Genomic DNA, 21,142 nt, shown 5'->3' on the forward strand with positions numbered 1-21,142 from the left:
TACTATGTCAAAATAAACTTTATGCAAGATCACGTCATTTCCCCCCTTTCCCACCAAAGCGAGAGACCACTGCAACCTTGTGAATGACAAAGGGGCAAGGGGAAAAGACTGTATACGAAGAAAGTACTGTACACGAAGTCCGAATGAGTCTCATACACCCCACACTTTCAAGCAAAGCTTGGCTCGTTCTTACACTTTGCTCCATCAGAGGCTGGGTCTAAACAGCCAGCAGAAGAAAGCTGTGGAATAAACCATGTTACTTCCCCATTTGCAGCTATAGGGCAGCAGCAGAGAAAGCTGCCTTAGGCAGAGTCTGGCCCTAATTAGCATCTGCATGGGCTGGCAGTGGCTCACCTGGGTTCCACAAAGGTCTCTCCCTGCCTTACCTAGGGATAGTGGGGTTGAACCTGGGACCCTCCGCATGCGAAGCAAACGTTCTCCTCCTGTGCTGCAGCCTTCTCCCAAGTAGGAGCCTTTGGCCAAATACATGGCAGTGGCAAGGAAGGGGTGAAATGGGGTGCCCCACCCACCACTAGAAGGTGGCCCCCAAACAATGGGTGCTGAGGCTATGCTGGCCTCCAACAGGAAAGAAAGGTTCTGGACTCCTGTTGAAGGGAACGGTTATTTTCAGCTCAAAGACCAGCCCGCAGAACCATCTTTTCGGGTGCTGGTCTACATAAAACTCTTGCTAGCAGAAAGCAAGCACTGCAGGGAGAGGCCTGCAGGCAAACCTTTCTCCTTGGGTTTGCTGGTGTTCTTGCAGGGAGTTTACACCTAGGAATAATAACAAATAGAATCATCTGCCTGTAGTCTGTAGTGTTGGCCCCACTGCAGCCATTCTATCTCCTCATTCTGCTGCATGTATAGACAAAGCCTTGAATCTCTTGTGAGGCAAGGTGCCTCTGAAAGGTGAATGTCTCCACCTCCAGTGCGATAAGGAGTAGGCCCCACTGAATTCTATAACAGGACTCTTCCCCCCCGCCCCCACTAAGTAGGCATGGTTAAAAACATACATTGGCAACCTTTGGCCCATGGGCCAGATACGGCCCATGGAGGCCGTTTATCCGGCCCACAAGCCCCCCGCTCACTGAGCCGCCTGCTTGGCAAGTCTCCCACATGCTGTGCTAAAACAGCGCGGTGCGGGGACTTGCTGAGCAGCACTGGAAAGGGCACCTGTGCAGATGCCGAAAATTGTGTCTGTGGCTGTGCAGGCGCCGAAAATCGCTTCTGCACAGATGTGATTTCCGGTGTCTGCGCAGCCACAGAAGTGATTTCCGGTGCTGCGGACATGCACAGAAGCAATTTATGGCACCCTGGACATGGGCAGCATGGCACCGGAAATCGCTTCTGCGCATGTCCGTCCCATGTCCAATAGTCTGTGTGAATGCCCCGACCCATGGCCGGAAAACGTTGCCAACGCCTGGTTAAAAACAACACCAGATTAGGTCTAGTACTCATAAAGAGAGCCTGCAGGATCAAATGTATACATACTGCTTTCAGGGTTGTGCCATCTCAGGCTGCAAGCAGAGACTCACCTTACCGAATGCTTCTCCATACCAAAAACCCTGCACACAGAACACTAGCTTTTCTGGGGAGGAGCCTACAATCTTGTGGACCTCGCTACCCAAGGTGAAGTGGTGTGGCCCACCCCCAAAACAGGTTGATCTCCTTACTCCTAATTCTCACACGGACAGGTTAAGTTACATCAGACTTCTGCCAGATTATTAAAAGCAACCGTCCTCGAAAATGCCACGTGCCTCATTGACAATGGAGTGTGTGAAATCCCAGCCACATGGAGGGAGATGTTCTCGGTCAAGGTCTGCCATGACATATGTATGGTAGAGGTTAACTCCTGATATCCCACAGCTTGATTGGGAGCAGGGAGGGGGGGGGAGCTTGCCCTGAAAGCACTGCTGCTCGACAATGCTGTTGCCATGGCTGCGAACTTCTCCGCTGAACAACAGCAGTGCTTCTGGGCTTGGGCCTCGGGACTAACTTTGTGGCCATCAGGGAGAACGGAGGGTATCCATTGGTAGAATCAGTTCCTGGGTTTGCTGGTGGTTGCCAGGTGACAAAAAAGCCATTATCACAGAAGGTTCAGAAGTTGTCATAGCAGTCCATTCACAGTTCACAGACAGGCCGTAGACCTCCTGGTGGGTGAGGCAGTGGAGGCGAGTGACCCATTTTGGAGCATGGAGGTGGGGTAAAAGCTGTTCATCACTCCCGGCCCAGCCGGTAGATGTGGTGCTGTGCCCCGTTCTCGCTGGCAGACACTTCAAACACGAAGGCCACACATAAAAGTAACTCCTGAGTTTCTTGATCCCGCAAAACCTGTAGGGGGAGGGGGGGAGAGATGGAGCATATTCTGACAAGTTTCACAGCAGTGCAAGGGGACAATCCTGCCGGTATCTAGGAGCGTAATGAGATTTCCCTAAATCTCTCCCACAGGGAGCTTGCTGCAGCCCCCATAGCAAATTCGACAGGTGCTGCTATCTTCCCTTCCCTCACCCTTCTTGCTGTACCAGGTCTCCACTGCCTCAAAGCTGATTCACCAATTGCAAAACACAAGCATTTATTAAGGGTTGCCACTCAATTAAAAGAAGCCTAAGTCTGTCAATTGAATTCTACTCTGTTCAGTTATGCCTGTGTTTCCGCTTGAGAAAATATAGTTACAACCAGCACACTATTACATCATGGATGCACAAGGCACAGCCAGCATAATCTTAGAAGAGGCACCACACCACACTGCCCTTGCTATCCTACATGAAGGAATGTTCGTAAGCTAGAGCTTGCCACTGGAGGATTTTATAAGTGCCATTTAGATTTCCCACAATGCATCACCCTGGAGAACTGTGCGAAATTAATAGGTTGCCCTGTACTGACTCTGGGTCAGTCAAGGACTGGAGTTTCCGTTTATGGAGAATTCAAGTTTTGGCTTGGCTCCCTATTCTGCCTTCTCCTCCCCCAGGGAAGGAGAGAGGGGGAGAGAGAGCACGCGAGAGAGAGAGTGCAAGATGGCCCCTTGTTTCCTTCCCCAGATACCTGCAGGATAGTGAAGTTTTCAAGCACGCTGTCCATCATCGGCTTTTCTGGCAGCGTTCGCAGTTTGCGGATGAAGTTGATGAGGTACTCGCACAGCGGCGAGCGCTGCAGCTGGAAAACAAAGCGTCCGTCTTCCCAGTGGGGAGGCTCAGCTGTCTGCAGAGTTGGGGAGATGGGAGTGGTTAATGGCAAAGCATATGAGAGAGAACCTAACACATGCATGCCACCTTTGTCCGGAGGAAGAAGCCACCTCTCTTCCTCCACCACCGTAGGGACAACCTTCTAAAAGGAGCAAGACTCACACTCCTAAACTTGAACGATGCAAAGATTAGTTTGACTGAAATTAAGCCTGCTTCCCCCCACACTTCCAAGTAAATTTGTGGAATGCAAATTCTTAACTCCTCAATGTCCAATAGCTGATACAGCCTAACACTTTCAAACTGGCACACACTTAACTTAAACATTCTAGGCCAAGTTGCTCTTGACCTGCAGATCTTCCTAGCTTCCAGGCCCTTCTATAGTTTAAGACAGGCACCCCCAAACTTCGGCCCTCCAGATGTTTTGGACTACAATTCCCACCATCCCTGATGCATAGTTTAGATGCATAGATGCAAACCCTATAAGCAGGGTTTGGGTTTAAGTTTGGGGCGGAGAGGGAAAGGCAGGAGATTTGAGGCTCAAGCTGCCTGGGTCACCCTAACAATGCTTCTGCCCCCACCCAAAACCCTGTAGAGATAGAGCATGCAGCAATGGGATAAACAGAGAAATAGGCTGCATCCACACCGCACCCTCCAAAGCACATGGCTTCCTCCAAAGAATCCTGGGAACTGTGGTTTGCCCATAGTGCTGGGCAGTGTGGCTTTCTAAGGGGTGAACTACATTCTCCAGGATTCCCCATGGGTGTGGTGTGTACGCAGCGGGTAAAAGGCAACTTTCATTGTGGCTGACGTGGCTACTTTTTCACAAGCTGCTGCACAGAAGCTTGTTAGGCGTAAACAAACCCTGTTCCTCTAGCACCCCCACCCCGCCAGCATGGCAACCCCTTCTTCTCTCCCCATCCATTCCCCCCCCCACAAGTCCCGTCATCCCCCTGCCAACTCTCCCCTGCCCCCCCGCACCCACCTCCAGTTTTTCCACCACCTGTTTGCCAAAGGAGCAGACCTTGGAGGTGCAACTGAGAGTCAGAGCCCGTGGGCCCTCGTATCGGCTGCTCACCCCATAGAAGGCCCCTCCTGTGCCCCCTGGTTCTTCTTCAAGGAGGGGAAAGCTCAGGTCGGCCTATGGTAACAGGAGAAATGGTGGGGAAATGCAATGTTTTCTTTTTTTCCTTTTTTCCACTGATATAAAAAGCAGGATGCCATACATTTCATGCAGTATTTCATAAGTGGGGGTGGCACAGGAATGTCTATTCTACAACTACTTGCCACAGCAGCTAAACAAAAACCCCACATGCAGAGAAGTAATATGCCATTGAACATCACCTGCTGGGGCCAGGAGGAGAGAGGGTGGGCATCACCTTCCTGCCCTATTTGTGATCTTCTGAGGTCTGGCCTTGGTGGATAAGACAATGTTCTAAAGTTTACTATTGAGGATTCATTTGGATTGTTCTTGGGGGGTGCTTGCAAGTAACCTTGCATATCCTGGATGCAATTATTCCTTTTGTGAACCATTGCAATTCTATTTGCTTGAGGACCTGGCTTTTGTGTGCATCACTATAGCAATACAAATGCATAACCATTATCCTACACCCAAACAGCAAACTCAGTTCTCCGAGGGCCAATCCTGACACTGCCAAAACGGCATCAAGCGGAAGGCTTCGGAAAGCTTGGGGTTTTCCTCCAAGGTTTTCGACAGGAGGAAACATCTCTAGGAAATAAAAACCCTACACGGAGGGGGAACCCACCGAAAACATGGCAACAAAGACTGAGCATGCTCAGTAGCTTCAGAACGCTGACAGGCTGTCGTTTGGAGTGGTGGGAACCATGGGGGAGGGGGCATGGCTGGCGGGTACAGTAAATGGGAGCACCCTATACTGCAACATTTTGTTACAGGCTCACTGACATTTTTCTGTACAGTAGCTGTAAAGATGCTTAGAACAGCTTTCAATTGGCTAGGAGCAGAGACCCAAGCTCCCTTGCAACAGTTTTTCTGGCTGGGACCCGCTGGATCCTATTTGAAGCTGGAAGGTGGCTAATGTGCGCAGCTGAAGCAACAACAATATATTCATTAGGTCAGTATTCAAAATGGCTCATTTGCCCCCTCCACCCAAACAGTGATGGAGCCATGCCAAGCTTTTCTGGGAGATCTGGCATGAATGAACCCTGAATCTGCTTTATCTGCTTTGAACCCCCAAGGCAATCCACTGGCCCCAGCAAACTGGCCAGGTAAATATCTTCATGTAATGCAGCAAAGGAGCTTTTGCCTTCCCAGCTTGTTAGGGAATTGAGGGAAGAAGGAGGGCGATTCTCACCCAGAACTTGACCAAGAAGAAGACATGAGGAGGCCCCTGATCATACAGGTCTCGCAGCCCACCTCCCCGCTCAGGGAATTTGTCGTAGATTTGGCGTACGTCCACCGTCTCCAGCGGGGAGTCAGAGGCCGGTGTCGGATCGATATGCACAAAGCGGTGTTGCTGCTTACACTGCGGGGAGGAAAGGGTGGAAGTCAGAGACAGAATGATGCAGACTGGCACCAGCTGCCCGAATTTTGATTTACTGAATTGCTTGCCAAAAGAAGCTAGAATGCAAATAGCTTTTTTAAAAAAGTGCTTTACAACAGCTTTCAGTATGGTACTTGTGCTAGTCTGTTGCTGCACCTTAAGCTAAGGACTAACACATTTTATTATGGTGTAAGCTTTTGTGGACTTCATCAGATGCAAATGTTACTGCCATTATCCTCCCAATTAACTCGGTAAAGCAGGAATACAATACGTGCAATTCTCATATTGCAGGATTGTTATTTTAAGTATGACATGTTTATCCTGCTTTTCCCTCCAGTGAGCTAAAGCTGACACACAATGTTCTCTCCCCTCATTTTATCCTCACAAGAACCCTATGAGATGGAGTCAGATGGAGAGATAGTGACTAATGCAAGATTATCCAGCAAGTTTCACAGATAAATAGGGATTAGAACCTGGATTGCACCAACTCTAATAAAACACCCTAACCACTCAACCACACTGGCTTGTGGTCAGAGGCTGAGAGACAGAAACTTACTCAAGGTCACCTAATAAGATGAGCCTTCAGGATCAGGTCAATGCCCCACCTAGTCCAGTATCCTGTTTGCACAGGATAAATTCATGGCAATGGTGGGATCTGAACTCCAAATTTCCTGCCCTACACAGCTCAAACTTTTAGCTACTTCACCACATTTCCGTCTCCCCAAATTTAATCTCGAGATGAGTATCAGCCTACAGTGGTACCTCAGAAGTTGAATGGAATCCATTCCAGAAGTCCGTTCGACCTCCAAAATGTTTGGAAACCAAGGTGTGGCTTCTGATTGGCTGCAGGAAGGTCCTGCAGCCAATCAGAAGCCGCGGAAGACGTTTGGGTTCCAAATAACGTTTGCAAACCAGAACATTCACTTCCGGGTTTGCAGCACTCGGGAGCCAAAACGTTCGACTGGCAAGGTGTTCGGGATCCAAGGTACAACTATACTGGTATCTTAACCTTAGCTTCTCCACTTGTTGCATGTAGTTACTTATACTCGTCCCTCCATCCACTTCTGTTTATCAAGTCCTGCCCTGCCCATCCTCCAAGGAACTCTGGGCAACATAAACAGAGCTGTCCTATTTTATCCTCTTAAATAACCCTGTGAGACAGGTTAGGCAGCGAGACTGTGACTGGCCCGAAGACACCCGCTAAGCATCTCATCACCAAGTGGAGTCTTAAAACTAGATCTCCAACACACGGCCAACTCCCAAACTCCCAAACTTTTCAAGACAATGTATGGGGACAGCTGGTACGAGGCACAAGTGTGCAAATGGTGTGATTATAGGTGCACATCTCACCGCATCTTGTTCTGCCTGCCGCTCCACAAACGCAGTGAACTCCACCAGCCGAAGCGTTTCAGTACCGATGTGGCTTCCCTGCCAAGAGGTAGCGCTGGGGAGGTGGGGGGCTCTGCCTGGGGGCGTGTGGTAACCTGCCGAGCCGAGGGAGAAGGCACTGAGGCCGACTGGCGCACTCTCACCCTCCCCCCCTCGCAGGAATGCAAGCGGTTTAGGAAGACGGTGGCTTACCTGGGACAGCAGCGGGTGCTGGGACTGGGATGGGGTATGGCGCTTGGAGGATAGGCTTGACACTAAGGGTAGGAGGGAGAAAGAGGAGAGTCACTATATGGCTTTTCAACAGGGGGGTATCGCAATACACACACACACACACGTTTGTGCTGCAGAAATGCTAGACAAATTGCTGCTCCCAGCAGTGCGTGTGTGTCAATGACTGAAAACAACAACAACAACAACAACAACAACAACAACAACAACAACAACTTACTCTAGAGTGTCTCGGGATTGGCTTGCATCCCCTGCCCAAAACTGGAAGAACTCTGTGGACTGGAAAAGTCAGAAGAGTTAAAAACTGCACTACATACTTAAGTTAGGGCTGCAACATTTATTCTGTTTACTCTGAACTGGTGAAATCAAATTTTAAAACTGTTTAATTGACCAAATTCAAGTGGAGAGTGATTATTAAAAAACAAACTGACAAACAAGTGTTTCTTAAAAACTAAGGCTGCATCTTGGAAGAGGAACTCTCATACATAGAGGAGAATGCCTCTTCTGTGATGATGATGTCTGCTAAGTCATCTGATCTAATAAACTTAGGAAGCATGCTTCTTGCTTCCAAAACATGGTTGTTTTTGCCCATATGCAAATATAATTGACTAATGCTTGTGCATTTGATCTGTCAGCTGAGGTTTCATTTATTCAGCAACTCTAACTTAAATGCCATAATTTAATAATTTCCTCTCTCCGGGAAAGAGCTAATGATCTAACACAGATAATTCTTTTGAACGTCGCCAAACTACAATTCCCAAGATTCCTTGGGGAGAGTCGAGAGCTAAACTGGCACAAACCTTAATCTAAGATTTTAGTACAGAAAGAGAACAGGAACCAGGAACCTGTGGGCTTGCAGGTTTTGCTAAACTATTGCTCTCAACAGCCCCAGTGGGCATGGCTAATTGCCGGGGATTATGGGAACTGTAGTCCAATATCTGGGAGCCCACAGGTTCTCCATTCCTGCCGTAGCATTACAGCCCCATAGAAACCCCACCTCACTGCCCCTCTTCCACATGCTTACGGTGGTGCTGGGTGGGTAGTGGGGTTCTGACAAGCCCAGTTTTTCCTGGAGGACTGTGGCAGATACGAGTTGAGCAGAAGACATGGCTGCCATAGTCTGAAGCGCTTTGTCCTTTGCTACCTGGTCCTTGAAGAGAGACAAATCCTGGTTTTCAAATGCCCATTTCCCTTGCGCAGGAGTTCTCAAAACATCCTACCCTCAAGGCCTCCTTTTCCGCATTGATTTCTCTACTGAGGAACGCCTGCATATCAGCCGTGAAGGGTCTGGAAGTTTCAGGGGGTTATCGGGTGCATAATGACACACATAACTTTGACTGTTGGGGGGGGGTGGTACTGTAATTTCATCTGGGGCTATCACCCCACAGGAGACATTTGTAGGGGACAAGGTGCCATATAGGCAAACCATCAGTCAGCATCTGCCTTCTCATTGAGGAAGCCGATGATGAAGGGATCACTCACTACTGGAGAACAACTCTCATCATGCCTGACCATTGGGCCATGTTGACTGGGGCTGATGGGAGCTGGAAGCCAGCAGCGCCTCAAGGGCAGTTGGTTGAACACCCCTGTTATAAGGTGTTCACCCTGGAGTGCCTAGGGGTTAGCCCCCTTGTGAGCCACTGAGTTACAAATGATAGTACTGTATAATTATAATTGCTATCATTTACATGCTGCCTTTCCTTCCATTATGGAATTCAAGGTGGTACAGTGGTCCCTTGACTTACGAATGACTCGGCGTACGAATGTTTCGAGTTACGAAGAGAGTTCCGTCCGCCATTTTGGATGCAGTTTAGATAAGATTTTTTCGACTTCCGAATTCCCCCCCCAAAAAATTTGGCTTCTACTTACGATTTCTTCGACTTATGAAGGTCTGTTCGGAACGGATTAAATTCGTAAGTCGAGGGACCACTTTATATATTGGCACTGGCAAGACCCACACATGCTTAGCTTAGCTTCAGAAAGGGGGCTGCATCAGTTGCTGAGGCTCAGACCACACCCTGAAGAATTGCTGAGAAATCACTGCACTGGACTCCATTACGAAGAGAGGTTGAGAGAATGTTTAGCCCGCCAAAGGGGAGAATGAGAAGAGATAGGACAGCCACCTTCAAATATCCTAAATGGTTGCCACATGGAGGGTGGAGCAAACTTTTCTCCTGCCCTGGAGGGTAGGACTCAGACCAACGGCTCCAAATTACACGGAGATTCCGACTAAATATCAAAGGAGCTTTTGACAGGATGAGCTGTTCGACAATGGAACGGACTCCTTAGGGAGGTCAATATCAATATCGCCCTATTAAAAAAATCTCCTCAGAAAACCAGGATTCCTGGTTTGCAGTCACACTTCGTTCTTCCCCTGCTAGTTACTAAGGTTCGTTCAAATCTCATCTCAGAGAACTCAGAACTCCCTGACCTATCCCCTCCAACCTGACCTCTACAGGGAAAAAAATCACCCTGATGTTTGGCACCAAGAAGGCGGCCGATAGACTGAAGCAACAAAAGAGTCCCTTTATCTGCCCCTTCAGTGTCCCTGACATGGTAGCACTGCTGCATCACAACCATGGTGGGGAGGGGGGGGGTTTCAAGTGGGCTCCTTTTGCTTGCTGAAGCCCTTCAGGGCTCTTCTCCGCATCGATCAGCGAGGTTTCCTTAAAACAGGCCCACCTGCTCAGTGCAGCTGCCTGCACTGGGCCCCTTTCTGTCTGCCTTCACTCCTTCATGCCGAGAGGCGCTCAGAGCAGCTGCTAGGGAGCCATCATTGTTAATTCCTCCCCAGGGCCCGATGCAACGCTCCTACCTCAGGGATGTAGGAGGACCGAGATTAAGACGGATGTCTCCCCTTGCTCGCTGCAGCTGCTCAGAGATTCTCTCCCAGCTCCAAGCAGGACGGGACAACAGTCTTGAAAAATCAACACGCTCGGTCCAGTGCAGGCGGCTTTAAGAAAACCAGCCCCTTGCAGATGCAGCACAATGCTACTCTGGAGGTGACAGGGCTTGGGGGGGGATTAAAATGGCGGCTACCTCACAGCAGCTGGGCAGAGCTCTTCTCGCTTGCCACCACAGCTGCTTGCCCCGCTTCCGGTAAACTCAAGGCGCTCACATTAAAGCCCTAAATGGCTTAGGATCCAAAATCCCAAAGTGTGCTTTCTTTCATCAGACGTTGAAGTCGGCAGCGGGGGCTGTCAGATATTTGGGGTGGGGTGGTAGCAGCCTAAGAGAAGGCATCCCCTATGGCAGCCCCGAGGCCTGAATCCTTCATTATATACAGTGGTACCTTGGTTCTCAAACTTAATCCGTTCTAAAACCAAAGAAGTTTAAAGGAGCTCCACCTCAGCATCAGAGCCCCTGCACCACCTGAAGGCAGCCAGGCGGAATAGATACCATACCAGCCAAGTCTCCCGCTGAAAAATGCGGGATCAGCAGCGGTGCGGCACCGGACGTTGCATAGAAGCAAGGAGCTTCTAAAGTATGTACCCCCTTACTACTCTTCCTTCAGCAGGATGGGTAGGGAATCCAGAGGTGCAAGCTTGCCATAAACATTTCAGGGAATGCAGGAAGGGACTCACCTTGAGCTTGGCCTGAATCTCACGGGTTTTCCGCCGGGCCAAAACCTGGATGTGACTGGAGACCTGCGGAAGGAGTTGAGGGAGAGACTTAGCAGGGGACTCTGTGGAGAGAAAGGGGGAAATCTCACCAAGCCTTGTTCTCCCCACACACCTCAGATTCATTTCCTGCAGCCTTAGGCTTCATGTCAAGCCCATCACGTTTACCTGTTTCCTCGTCCGCGTTTTGCCTGTCCTCAGTTTAATGTAGCGGGCAATGAGTTCATTGCGGCCTGAGAGAGAAGAGGCAGGAAATCAGGAAAACCCATCCAACTTGAGCAACATATACAGAGGTGGCCTTCCCCCGCCTCTCTTGACCATGCCGCCGGCAATGCTAAGTTGCCACATGGGGCAGGTCAAAGCATTCTGAGGTTGCAGCCTCCCCAACTCTGCACGTGCTCAGAGACACAACCCTGCTAACTTCTGAATCATCTGGACTGCCAGGTCACACCCACCGCAGGCGTTTAAAGAAGGTGGGTGGATGCAAACCTGACCCCTTCTCCAGCAGACCTTGCACACAGTTGTCGCCCATCACCAGAAGTACACCCCACACTGCCTCTAAAGACCCCAGGGTGCTTTCTGTGGTTTTATCTTCACAACAACCCTGTGAGGTGGGCCAGGCTAAGAGAGAGTGACTTGTCCAAATGCAGGATGTTGATGCAGCAGTTCACTAAAAGAAAGGGATGCCACAAATCGCACAATTGAAAATGGAATTGTCAATAGCCGCTCGCCTATGGAGAGTAAGAACTGCCTCCAGGTGAGTCCCTGTCATTTCCCTCCTCTCAGAGCTGGAAGGGGAAAGGCAACACCATCAGCGGCCACCAGTAACGTCTTAAGGGTATCCAGCGCCGTGGTTCAAGAATCCTCCCCCCCCCCGACGGCGGCAGTAGCGCGCGACTGAGGGGTGGAGATGGAGGATGGTGGAGCCTGGACGGCGCGCACCACCTTGTAGGGGGCTGGCCTGGGCGCAGAGCCCACCTCCTGCAGAGGGGGCTGCTCGGCCTCCCACCCTGGACTGGCCCCTCCTTGGCGCCTCCGTCCAGCGGCCGCTCTGGCACACAGTGGTGGCGCACGGCCATTGAGCTTCCTCCATGAAGCAGAATCAGTGAGACTCCTGCCTAGAGTGGCAGCAGGTGCCACTCTAGGCAGGAGTCTCGCTGATTCTGCTTCATGGAGGAAGCTCAATGGCCGCGTGCTACTGCCGCTGGGGGGGGGTGCCGGCAGCACCTGCTCCCAGACACCAGCCGTTCGGTGTCCCTTCCGCGCCCCTGGTGGCCAGGCGCCCTGGCGCCTTGCGCCACCCAGCCCGGGCCTAGAGACGGCCCTGGCGGCCACCGTCCCAACTCCCTCCATTTCTTCAGGGAGCTAGAAAAGCGTCTTCTTTGTTTTTTGTTTACCTCACGTATTCTAAGCCCATTGCTTCTTATCATATATTATGGCTTGCAGGATGATCCCCAAAGAGAACCAAGGACAAGAGCAGCCGGTCTAATGTGTCAAAGTTAAGTCCCACCTACCGTACATCTTCCCCTCGTCCGAAAGAATGATCTTCCGCCTCCCACAGGGTGGGTAGATGGCCAGGGCCTCCTGGAAACTCTGCTCAATATCAGGGCTCCAGACACCTTCTGCATCATTGTCCAGACCCTTCTCCCCAGCGTCCCCCATCTCCCCAGAGGGGCTGGCCCCCTCGCCCCAGCTGCCAGGCTCTATGGTGTCAGGAGGGTTGCCTGGAAGAAAGCAGAACAGGCAGCAATCAGATCTGAGGGATGGAGGAGCGCAAAGTTTTCTAACTGACAGAAGACGGGCAACAGCTCGCCTGCATTTCCCCTTCCTTACCATCTGGTTGGTTTTACCTGTGGAAAGCTTGGTGTCATACAGTTAGCCCTAGATTGAGTGTGGGGAACCTGTGGCTCCTGGACTCCTAACTCCCCCCAGCCCTAGCCAGCATGCCCAATGGTTATGGGTGATGGGAGCCGGGGGTTCTCAATAATATCTGAAGGGCACTGGAAGCCACCTTCCCAAGTCAGGCTATTGGTCCATTAGGTCAGAATTATTTACACTGGGTAGATACGGTAATATTCTCTAGGATTTCAGACAGAGGACATTCCCAACCTACCCGGGATAGCTCAGATGGTACAGCGTGAGACTCTAAATTGTGGGTTCAAGATCCACGTTGGGCAAAAGACTGTAGTGGGTTGGACTAGAGTCACTAGACAACCCTCGTGGTCCCTGTTCCAATGCTACAATTCTATGCAGAGGCCTGAACCTGGGACCTTCTGCATATTTATTTATTGCCTTCCTATCCCTAGGAGCTCAAGGTGGCATACATGGTTCTCCCTCCTCCTCATTTAATCCCCACAGCAACCCTGCGAGGTAGGTTAGTCTGAGAGAGGCAGTGACTGTCCAACATCACCCAGTGAGCTCCATGCCCAAGGTGGGATTTGAGCCCTGGTCTCCCAGGTCCTAAAATGACAGTGGGATAGACCCTATATACTTCTATCATGAGTTAAGTTGCCCATTCCTATGCTGACCCGAGAACTGATTGGAAGCAGCAAGGCAAATAATATTTGTTGTCCAGCATTGTCTCAGCAGCAGTGGCTATCAGATGCCCCTGATAAACTTATAACTAGAGCACAAAGGAACAAATATCCCCCACTCTTTTATCTCTGTGTTTCATAAACAGAGGTATATTACCTCTAATAGCAGAGGTTCAATTTAGCAATGAGTAATAGCTGCTGATAAAACTACCCTGTATTTAAAGAGTATTTACCATAAGTGAGACAGCAAGGCTAAGGACCAACATCTCAAGTTTTAGCTGTGACAAGGAAGGGTTTCGACACCAGCAGATTCTCCCAGATTACAACCCCCCCCCCCTTTTCTAGCTTCTGTAGAACCCAAGAGGGAAAAATGTGCAGCCCCCAATTCTCAATTTGTTTCGTGGGAACAAGCCGTCTACTTTTCAATGTTTGCAGCCTGTGAGTGAAATCCCACCCAAATGACTGACATTTAGGAAAGCGGTTCAAGCCATTGAGTCAGAGGCTAGAGTGAAACTCCCATTATCATTATTGACTACTGTATTGGTTTGTGACGCCTTGACTACTCCTCACTGCTGCCCAACAGAAAGTTCAAGTATGTTGGATTTAGTGTAGCTGTGATTAGGCAGTAGTATGTCAATTAAAAATTAGCAGTAAGTCAGGCGCTCATGCCCTAAGGACTTATTTCATACGGGGGGAAAATGGATTTTCTTCTCAATTTGTGAACATGATATAGCATAATAGACCCATATTGCAAGGGAAAGGCCTATGGCTAAGAGTGTGGGTTACACCTGCCCTGCCAAGTACTGTTCTTATGCCCATTTTCCTGGAGGAAGTGAAGAGGTAATGTACAGCAACCCTGAAGTGTAGTCCCATGTTGTTAACCTGGTTTTGGGGGAGTTGTTGTTTTTAGTGAAACACAGTGAGGAGAAGGTTGTGAAGTTGATCATAGCAGCAGTGCAATTAATTAAGGTCTGGAGGAGGTGAAGGGAGGCCAGGCATAGGACAGGGTTTATGTGAGCAGTGGAAAGATGTTATCTGGGTGCCAGTTTCACCCGTAGGTAGACAGCAGGCCTACCTATTGAAAACTAACAGAGCAGTAGATCTAAGATAGAAGTTTCTTAAGAGGCCTTATCTGTCTAGGCCTCACCACCGCTCAGCCACCATATCTACTAGGGAACTATGATTCGTGAAGGTGCAGAGAGTTGTTAGGAGACTCTTATTTCCCTTGCAGAGCTACAATCTTCCAGAGTTCATTGGGAAGAGGGGTTGACTGTTAAAACCACTCTGGGAATGGTAGCCCTGGGAGAGGAATAGGGGTCTCTACTCCACACTCTCAACAAGCTGCGGCTGCCAGAATTCTTTAGGGGAAGCCACAACTTTTTCAAGTGGTATCATAGAGCTTTAAATGTATTATGTGAATTGTTTCTATTCATGGTGGAGGAAGGGAAGCCTAAAGGACCATTTCCCTGTTTGGGGAGAAAGGTGCCGAGTACCGGCTAAGGAGTAAACCCTATACAAATCTGGAATGGAGTCCCTAAGATGGTTGGATGGCGCCTTGAACGCCTCCTTCCAGCAACTCCTGCAACCAAAACCAATGCCAAAAATATTGCTCTGCTTTCCTTTGGACAACATCAGAGAGTCCAAGCAAGGGGGTCTTGTCTGGGCAGCCCAGGACCGCCATACACACTGCCCAGGCATGCACTGAGGGGATATCACTTCAGGGCTGCTAATGCAGCAGTTTGACTTCACCCCTGGAGGCACACTCCATTGTCTCTTGAGACAGACAGATGCCAACAACAACATGAGAGAACTGAGGTGGGTGGATTGGCCTTTGGCATCAATACCTATATGGGGTGGGGGGAGTCATATGGACACAGAGCAACAAGGGGGAAGACAGCACCCCCTACAAATAAAACAAATGAAGTCAAAGTGGCAAACTTTTAAGGGTGCTGAAGAAAACAGCATGTTTCTCCGTTTGGGGTGGGGGGGAGACATTCTAATTGACAGTTGTCATAGCAAGGTTTGCCTCATATTGGGGAGGCGGTGGCCAGTCAGTAGATCTTAGGTCTACTGTAGACCCCGGAAGCCTCTAGCCACCCCTGGTGTTGGTGGGAGTGAGAAATTTGTACTGGATTGGAGAGGCGAGCAGGGTTGAAATGTAAAGAGCAAAAACTGGGTTGTAGTAGTTGTTGTCTGAGTGGAAAGTCCAGCGTAGGCCAAATAAGTCTCCTCCAGAGAAACCAGATTGATCGGGGAAAGAAAGAACAAAAAGGTGTAGGCCTCTCCATTTTCAAATGGAAACCCAGTTCTTCACCTGCCTACGCCAGTTCAAGTAACCCCTGGGAGCACAATCAGCAGCAAGACAAAGAAGCCTTCCAGCATGGATTACGTCTTGCGTTAAAAGACAGGAAGGGGGCTGGCTCTTTAATCTGTGATCAGATTCCCCCCACCCTACCCCGCCTTTTAGGATTGTGGGCCTTTATTTCCTTTGCTAACCCTGCACCACCACCACCACCGCCGCCAGAAGGCTCCCAACAGCTGCAACCTTCCCAGACGGATAAAACTTTTTACGAAGAAAGGCACTTCCCTGGCGTGAGATTAATCACAACCACAAACTTCCTCAGAGCCAGGCCAAGGACATGCGTTGTGGAAGTTAGAACAACTGATTTTGGTTTTTTTTGCTTTTGCACTGATTTTTAAGTGGCAAAGGGGCTGGGTGAAATGGGGAGGGAACTAGGCTCGTCTGACAAACTTCCCATCTACAACAAATCCAGAGGGAACAGCTTCCTTCACGTCTCCTCTAGGGGGTTGGGGGTTGGGTTGTCCCACCCAACTGGATTTCCTGTACTGCTGCAATCTCGAAACCACTTATACTACAGTATTTAAGAGATTTTCAGAGTTTTGGGAAAGCTGAGCAGTAGAGTCATCTGGAACAAAGGAAATTGGCAACAAAACAAAGGTTCGAAAGAAAGGCAGACATTGAACATATAACTCATATGTGGGGGAAAGGACGCCTATAACAGTTCTGCACAAGTACCATCTCCGCATAAACCAATATGAGTGTACAATGAAGAATATCATCATCTGGACAATCCAAATTGAAGCATCTTGCCGCAGACATTTTGAGTTGACATTTAGTCGATACCCCACTTGCTCTGGCATATTTCCACACAAGGATGGAACAAAGGAAAGGAGAGGGTATCCATATTGCACTGCAGAAATCCGAAAGAAAAACTGCTTGAAAGTGTTATTTACTGAGGAAGAACTAAGTGCTTGATATATAAACTCTGTTTATAAACAGCTCCGAGAGACTTGTAATAGCCACTTGTCTATCTCTGGCAAAAGGGGGGGGGGGAGTTGCCTTCATTCAAGCAGACAGAAGAGCTTTTGTATACTATGAAAGAGTTGGTTCTCTCTCTCCTTTTGGGTTGTCAAGGGGGCCACAAATTGCTAAACATACGTATCAGCATACATTTAAAACACATTTTAAAGATACAGCTTGCTAGGAACTGTAGTTTAAGGGGAACTGTAGCTCTTAAGTGAAAAGTAACTATACAAATCAGTGTACAGAGTATCTATTTTCAGTATTTGAGTACCGGTACTTTTTTCTCTTAGCATTTTCCAGCAGCCTTTGTTTCTTTTCACCATGTTCCACAGCAAAATTATGCTCTTTTGACTCTGCACTACTGGAATTAAAGGTATAGTATTAATGAATGGAGCCTACAGCTACAATTTATATTAGATGGGAGTAAATCCCACGAACGCCAGCTATTTCTGAGTAAATTATATATTTCATATCCCACTCCTCCAAGGTACTCAGCTAGCTAGCATACATGGTTCTTTCCAGACTCCCTTTTATCTTCTGAACAACCTTGTGAGGTAGGTTAGGCTGAGAGGTAGTAGTTGGCCCAAGGTCAGCTAGCATGTTTCCTGGCAGGATAGATATGTGAACCTGGGCCTCCCTGGTCCTAGTCCAACCCAGTCTTCCGCAACCTGGATTTGATGAGAGTTGTCTTGCAAAACAGCTGAAGCCACTGCAACACACTGGTTTAGGGACGTGGGTGGAGCTGTGGTCTAAACCACTGAGCCTTTTGGACTTGCCAGTTCAAATCCGACCCCACGACAGGCTGAGCTCCCATTGCTCTGCCCCAGCTCCTGCCAACATAGCAGTCTGAAAGCACGCAAGTGCAAGTAGATAAATAGGTACTGCTGCGGCGAGAAAGTAAAAGGCATTTCTGTGGCTCTGGCACTCGTCACAGTGTCCTGTTGCGCCAGAAGTGGTTTAGTCATGCTGGCCACATAACCCAGAAAGCTGTCTGTGGGCAAATGTCGGCTCCCTCGGCTTGAAAGCGAGATGAGTGCTGCAACCACAAAGTCGCCTTTGACTAGACTTACTGGTAACCATCCAGGGGCCCATTACCTTTTACTGGTTTAAAATTAGATTTTAAAAAAGTAAAGGACCCCTGACAGTTAAGTCCAGTCGTGAATGACTCTGGGGTTGCGGTGCTCATCTTGCTTTACTGGCCGAGGGAGCTGATGTTTGCCTGCAGACAGTTCTTCCGGGTCATGTAGCCAGCATGACTAAGCCGCTTCTGGCGAAACCAGAGTAGCGCACGGAAACACTGTTTATCTTCCCGCCAGAGGGGTACCTATTTATTTACTTGCACTTCGACATGCTTTTGAACTGCTAGGGGGAAAGGAGCTGAGACTCAGCAACAGGAGCTCACCCTGTTGCGGGGATTCGAACCGCCGACCTTCCGATCGGCAAGCCCTAGGCTCAGTGGTTTAGACCACAGCGCCACTCACATCCCTTAGAATTAGATGGCATGGTTCAAATCTTACCTGGGAGTAAGCATACGATTGAGCTACACATTTTACCATCTATATACCTTTCTATGCTATGGTCCATGGGGTCACGAAGAGTCGGACACGACTAAACGACTAAACAACAACAGCAATACCTTTCTAATAAAAACCATTTTTCTAACAGATCCTGCAGACTGTTATTTTGGAAGGCTCTTAATGCAGGTGGTAAACCCAAATAAAGCTAAAATAAAGAAAAGGAAAAGGATGCATGGAGAAAGAGCTCCAGCAATTGTTGTTGGGGGCTAAAGTTTTCTTTTTTAAATAAAGGAGTTTATGAAGACTCCATTTTGAGAACAAGTCAAACCAGAGGGTAGGTCTCATTCAATGCCTTTGTATGCCACGAACTGAGGAAATGCTAAAATAATTTTGATCCTGTGTAGAGCCTGCAAAATGGAGTAAAACTTCAAAAGACAAATGTGGGATCTAGACTTCCCATCCCCAAAGTTTAACTGTTCTGCAGAGTTTGCAGCAGACACACACAGCAGGATCAGTCTCAGGTGGCTACGAATACACAACTCCAAAGTGCCTCAAATGCTGTGTTTTGATTTGCTTTCTACAAATTTTCATGTGCAAAGGAAAAGAAAAAAAGTTGCATGGAAGTTAAGAAAAGCAAGCTGCCCTCCGCAAAGCAGCAATGGGCCCCAACCTCATCCTGTAATTTGAGAAACCCATGCACCCATGTGAAAGGTCATGTTTGTTTTTGGAACAAGTCACATCAAGGTCTTGTGCAAATGGAAACTGCAGTATCCAACCTGCCCACCCCCCACCCCTCTCATACACACACATTTACTGGCCCATCCTTGCTTGCAGGCTGCAGCCATGACATGAAGCATACAACAGTTTCAGCGCCAACACACCTGCTCACTAGATGTGGCACACAGAACATTCAATCGCAACTCTACCTATACATACAGGACAGGCAGACTGGCAAATTTTCCCCAGGGCTTAACAAAACTCCCCCAGTGTTACATGTTCCTGAGAAAACCAGCCTGAAATAAGACAACCTTTGGAGACACAGGGTTGTATTTTTAACCAACTCAGGATCGACGCAGCTGAAATTAATGAGCCCAAAGTTAATCATTTCCATTAGTTTCGGTTGGGACTACTACACTGTGTAGGGCTAGCGTTGGACGCAACACAGAAGTCTGTTTTTTAAAATATTCAATGATGCTACGGGCTTGAATGTGAGGAACTCAGGGAGATGACAGCTAACTCTAGCAAAGGGCCTTTGACAAACTGGGGTGGGAACTGAGAGGGAATTGAACCACCTAAAATAAAGGGCAGGCAGATGGCAGCTCTACTTCTCAGTAATGCCACCAGGGCAGGACTTTGGGGGGGGGGCAGGATTCCTGCTCAGAAGAAGGGGCAGAGAACCCCCAAATGTGGAAGGGGCTTCCAACATTTTGACCTAAGAGGCACACATTTCTATCTACAAGGACTAATAAGTCGCAGGTCTAAAATTACCCCCTGCAACTCTACTACCATTAGCTATTTGGATAATTTACAGTAGATCATACATTAACCTGAGTGTATGTGGTTGCCCTGGTCTTTGTATAGTTTTGCTGGACAGCTTGATTGCTTATTGTTACAATCCATTGTGGACTCTTATTCAGAAGCTGCCTTATACCAGCTTTGACCATGGGTGCATCTAGTGCAGTACTGTTCACACTGACCAACGACAGCTCTCCAGAGTTTTGGACAAGGGAATCTTATTGTAAGCTGGTTCTCCCACTCACGGGCAGCAGAAGAGAACTGGCTCCACTTCCCGAACCACCATTTTGCATCTGGCTCTGGCTGAGGGATCTCAGGGTTGCAGTAAAAAAATGAAGTAGATCCTTCAAGCCTGAAGTTGGATCACCATTGCCCTAGAACCAGGATTGCCAGATGACACTTTTTATATTTCAGATCTTGGCCATCCACAACACAGTAGGCATGACATACGTTTGAGGTTTTCCCTTTTACAGAACATTTCAAAAAAGAAGCCTTGCTTTGGGCCTGTGTGGGCTCAGTTATTTCCTAACAACACTAACCAGGCAGCCCACAAATCAGAATTTCTACATTTTGATTTTTTAAAAGAGGCTTCTCCTTGCTCAGAAGTCTCTGAATCACCACTCACACACTCACAGATACCTTTGAAGGAGGGTACTTCCCCCCCCCCTGTTTACTCAGAAGTAATTCCCATTGTGTGTGGCTTACAAGTAAAATAGGCAGAGGACTTCAGGAAGTGTTTGTTGACCCCTTGGGGCAGTGGGGAATGTATAGATCAGGTAAGATAAAGACTACCCTCCCTTAATGGCTGACATTGTGAGGGAGAGAGGAGATGGGAAAAGTTAAAGCACAAACACACACTACATCCCTTTCAAAAGGAGGATCAAGCTTAACAAAATAAAATCTGGAACAAACCCATCTCCGCCCTCCATTGAAACGCTATCAAAACCACACGACAGGATTCACACAATTGGCCCTTGCAAGCAACCTAATGAACTCTAGGCTTTCAGACAAAAAGTTATAGCCCCTGTCCTTTACTCAGACAAAGAGAAATTCACAGGCACACAATCAAGCCATTTAAAAAGGTGTGGTACTTCATCCCCCCATCTCTCTGCTTCGAGATTTCACATTCAAAAACATTTATACTGTATATATTAAGAGGGTTAACGGCGGCAACCTCTTACTACTTACGTGCAAAATTAAAGAATACAGCGTGAAATTCACACAAATTACTGGATATTATAAAGATCTTTTGAAAACATAGTCCCAAGCAATCCAGTGACACACACACACACACACACACACACACACACACA

The 21,142-nt window shown here is 48.5% G+C and overlaps 1 protein-coding gene across 7 annotated transcripts in view; it reads right to left on the minus strand.

The window, feature by feature from the left end:
* Positions 1-21,142, minus strand: part of TEAD2 (TEA domain transcription factor 2) — a 25,198-nt gene continuing 4,056 nt past the window's right edge. For 3 of the 7 annotated variants that reach the window (XM_060281606.1, XM_035134752.2, XM_035134751.2), the window contains exons 2-12: positions 12,453-12,662; positions 11,107-11,171; positions 10,903-10,965; positions 8,343-8,468; positions 7,539-7,597; positions 7,283-7,344; positions 7,052-7,185; positions 5,513-5,683; positions 4,165-4,320; positions 3,043-3,198; positions 1-2,331 (exon numbers count right to left, since the gene is read on the minus strand). In XM_060281606.1, the coding sequence (XP_060137589.1) occupies positions 2,218-2,331; positions 3,043-3,198; positions 4,165-4,320; positions 5,513-5,683; positions 7,052-7,185; positions 7,283-7,344; positions 7,539-7,597; positions 8,343-8,468; positions 10,903-10,965; positions 11,107-11,171; positions 12,453-12,600 (1,254 nt within the window). In that variant the 5' untranslated portion in view covers positions 12,601-12,662 and the 3' untranslated portion in view covers positions 1-2,217. Of the gene's footprint in view, positions 2,332-3,042; positions 3,199-4,164; positions 4,321-5,512; positions 5,684-7,051; positions 7,186-7,282; positions 7,345-7,538; positions 7,598-8,342; positions 8,469-10,902; positions 10,966-11,106; positions 11,172-12,452; positions 17,969-21,142 lie in introns of those variants that run through there. The other 4 variants (XM_035134747.2, XM_035134746.2, XM_035134748.2 and 1 more) reach the window with 4 other exon arrangements.

Source organism: Zootoca vivipara, chromosome 13, assembly GCF_963506605.1.
Source record: "Zootoca vivipara chromosome 13, rZooViv1.1, whole genome shotgun sequence".
NCBI classification, from domain to species: domain Eukaryota; kingdom Metazoa; phylum Chordata; class Lepidosauria; order Squamata; family Lacertidae; genus Zootoca; species Zootoca vivipara.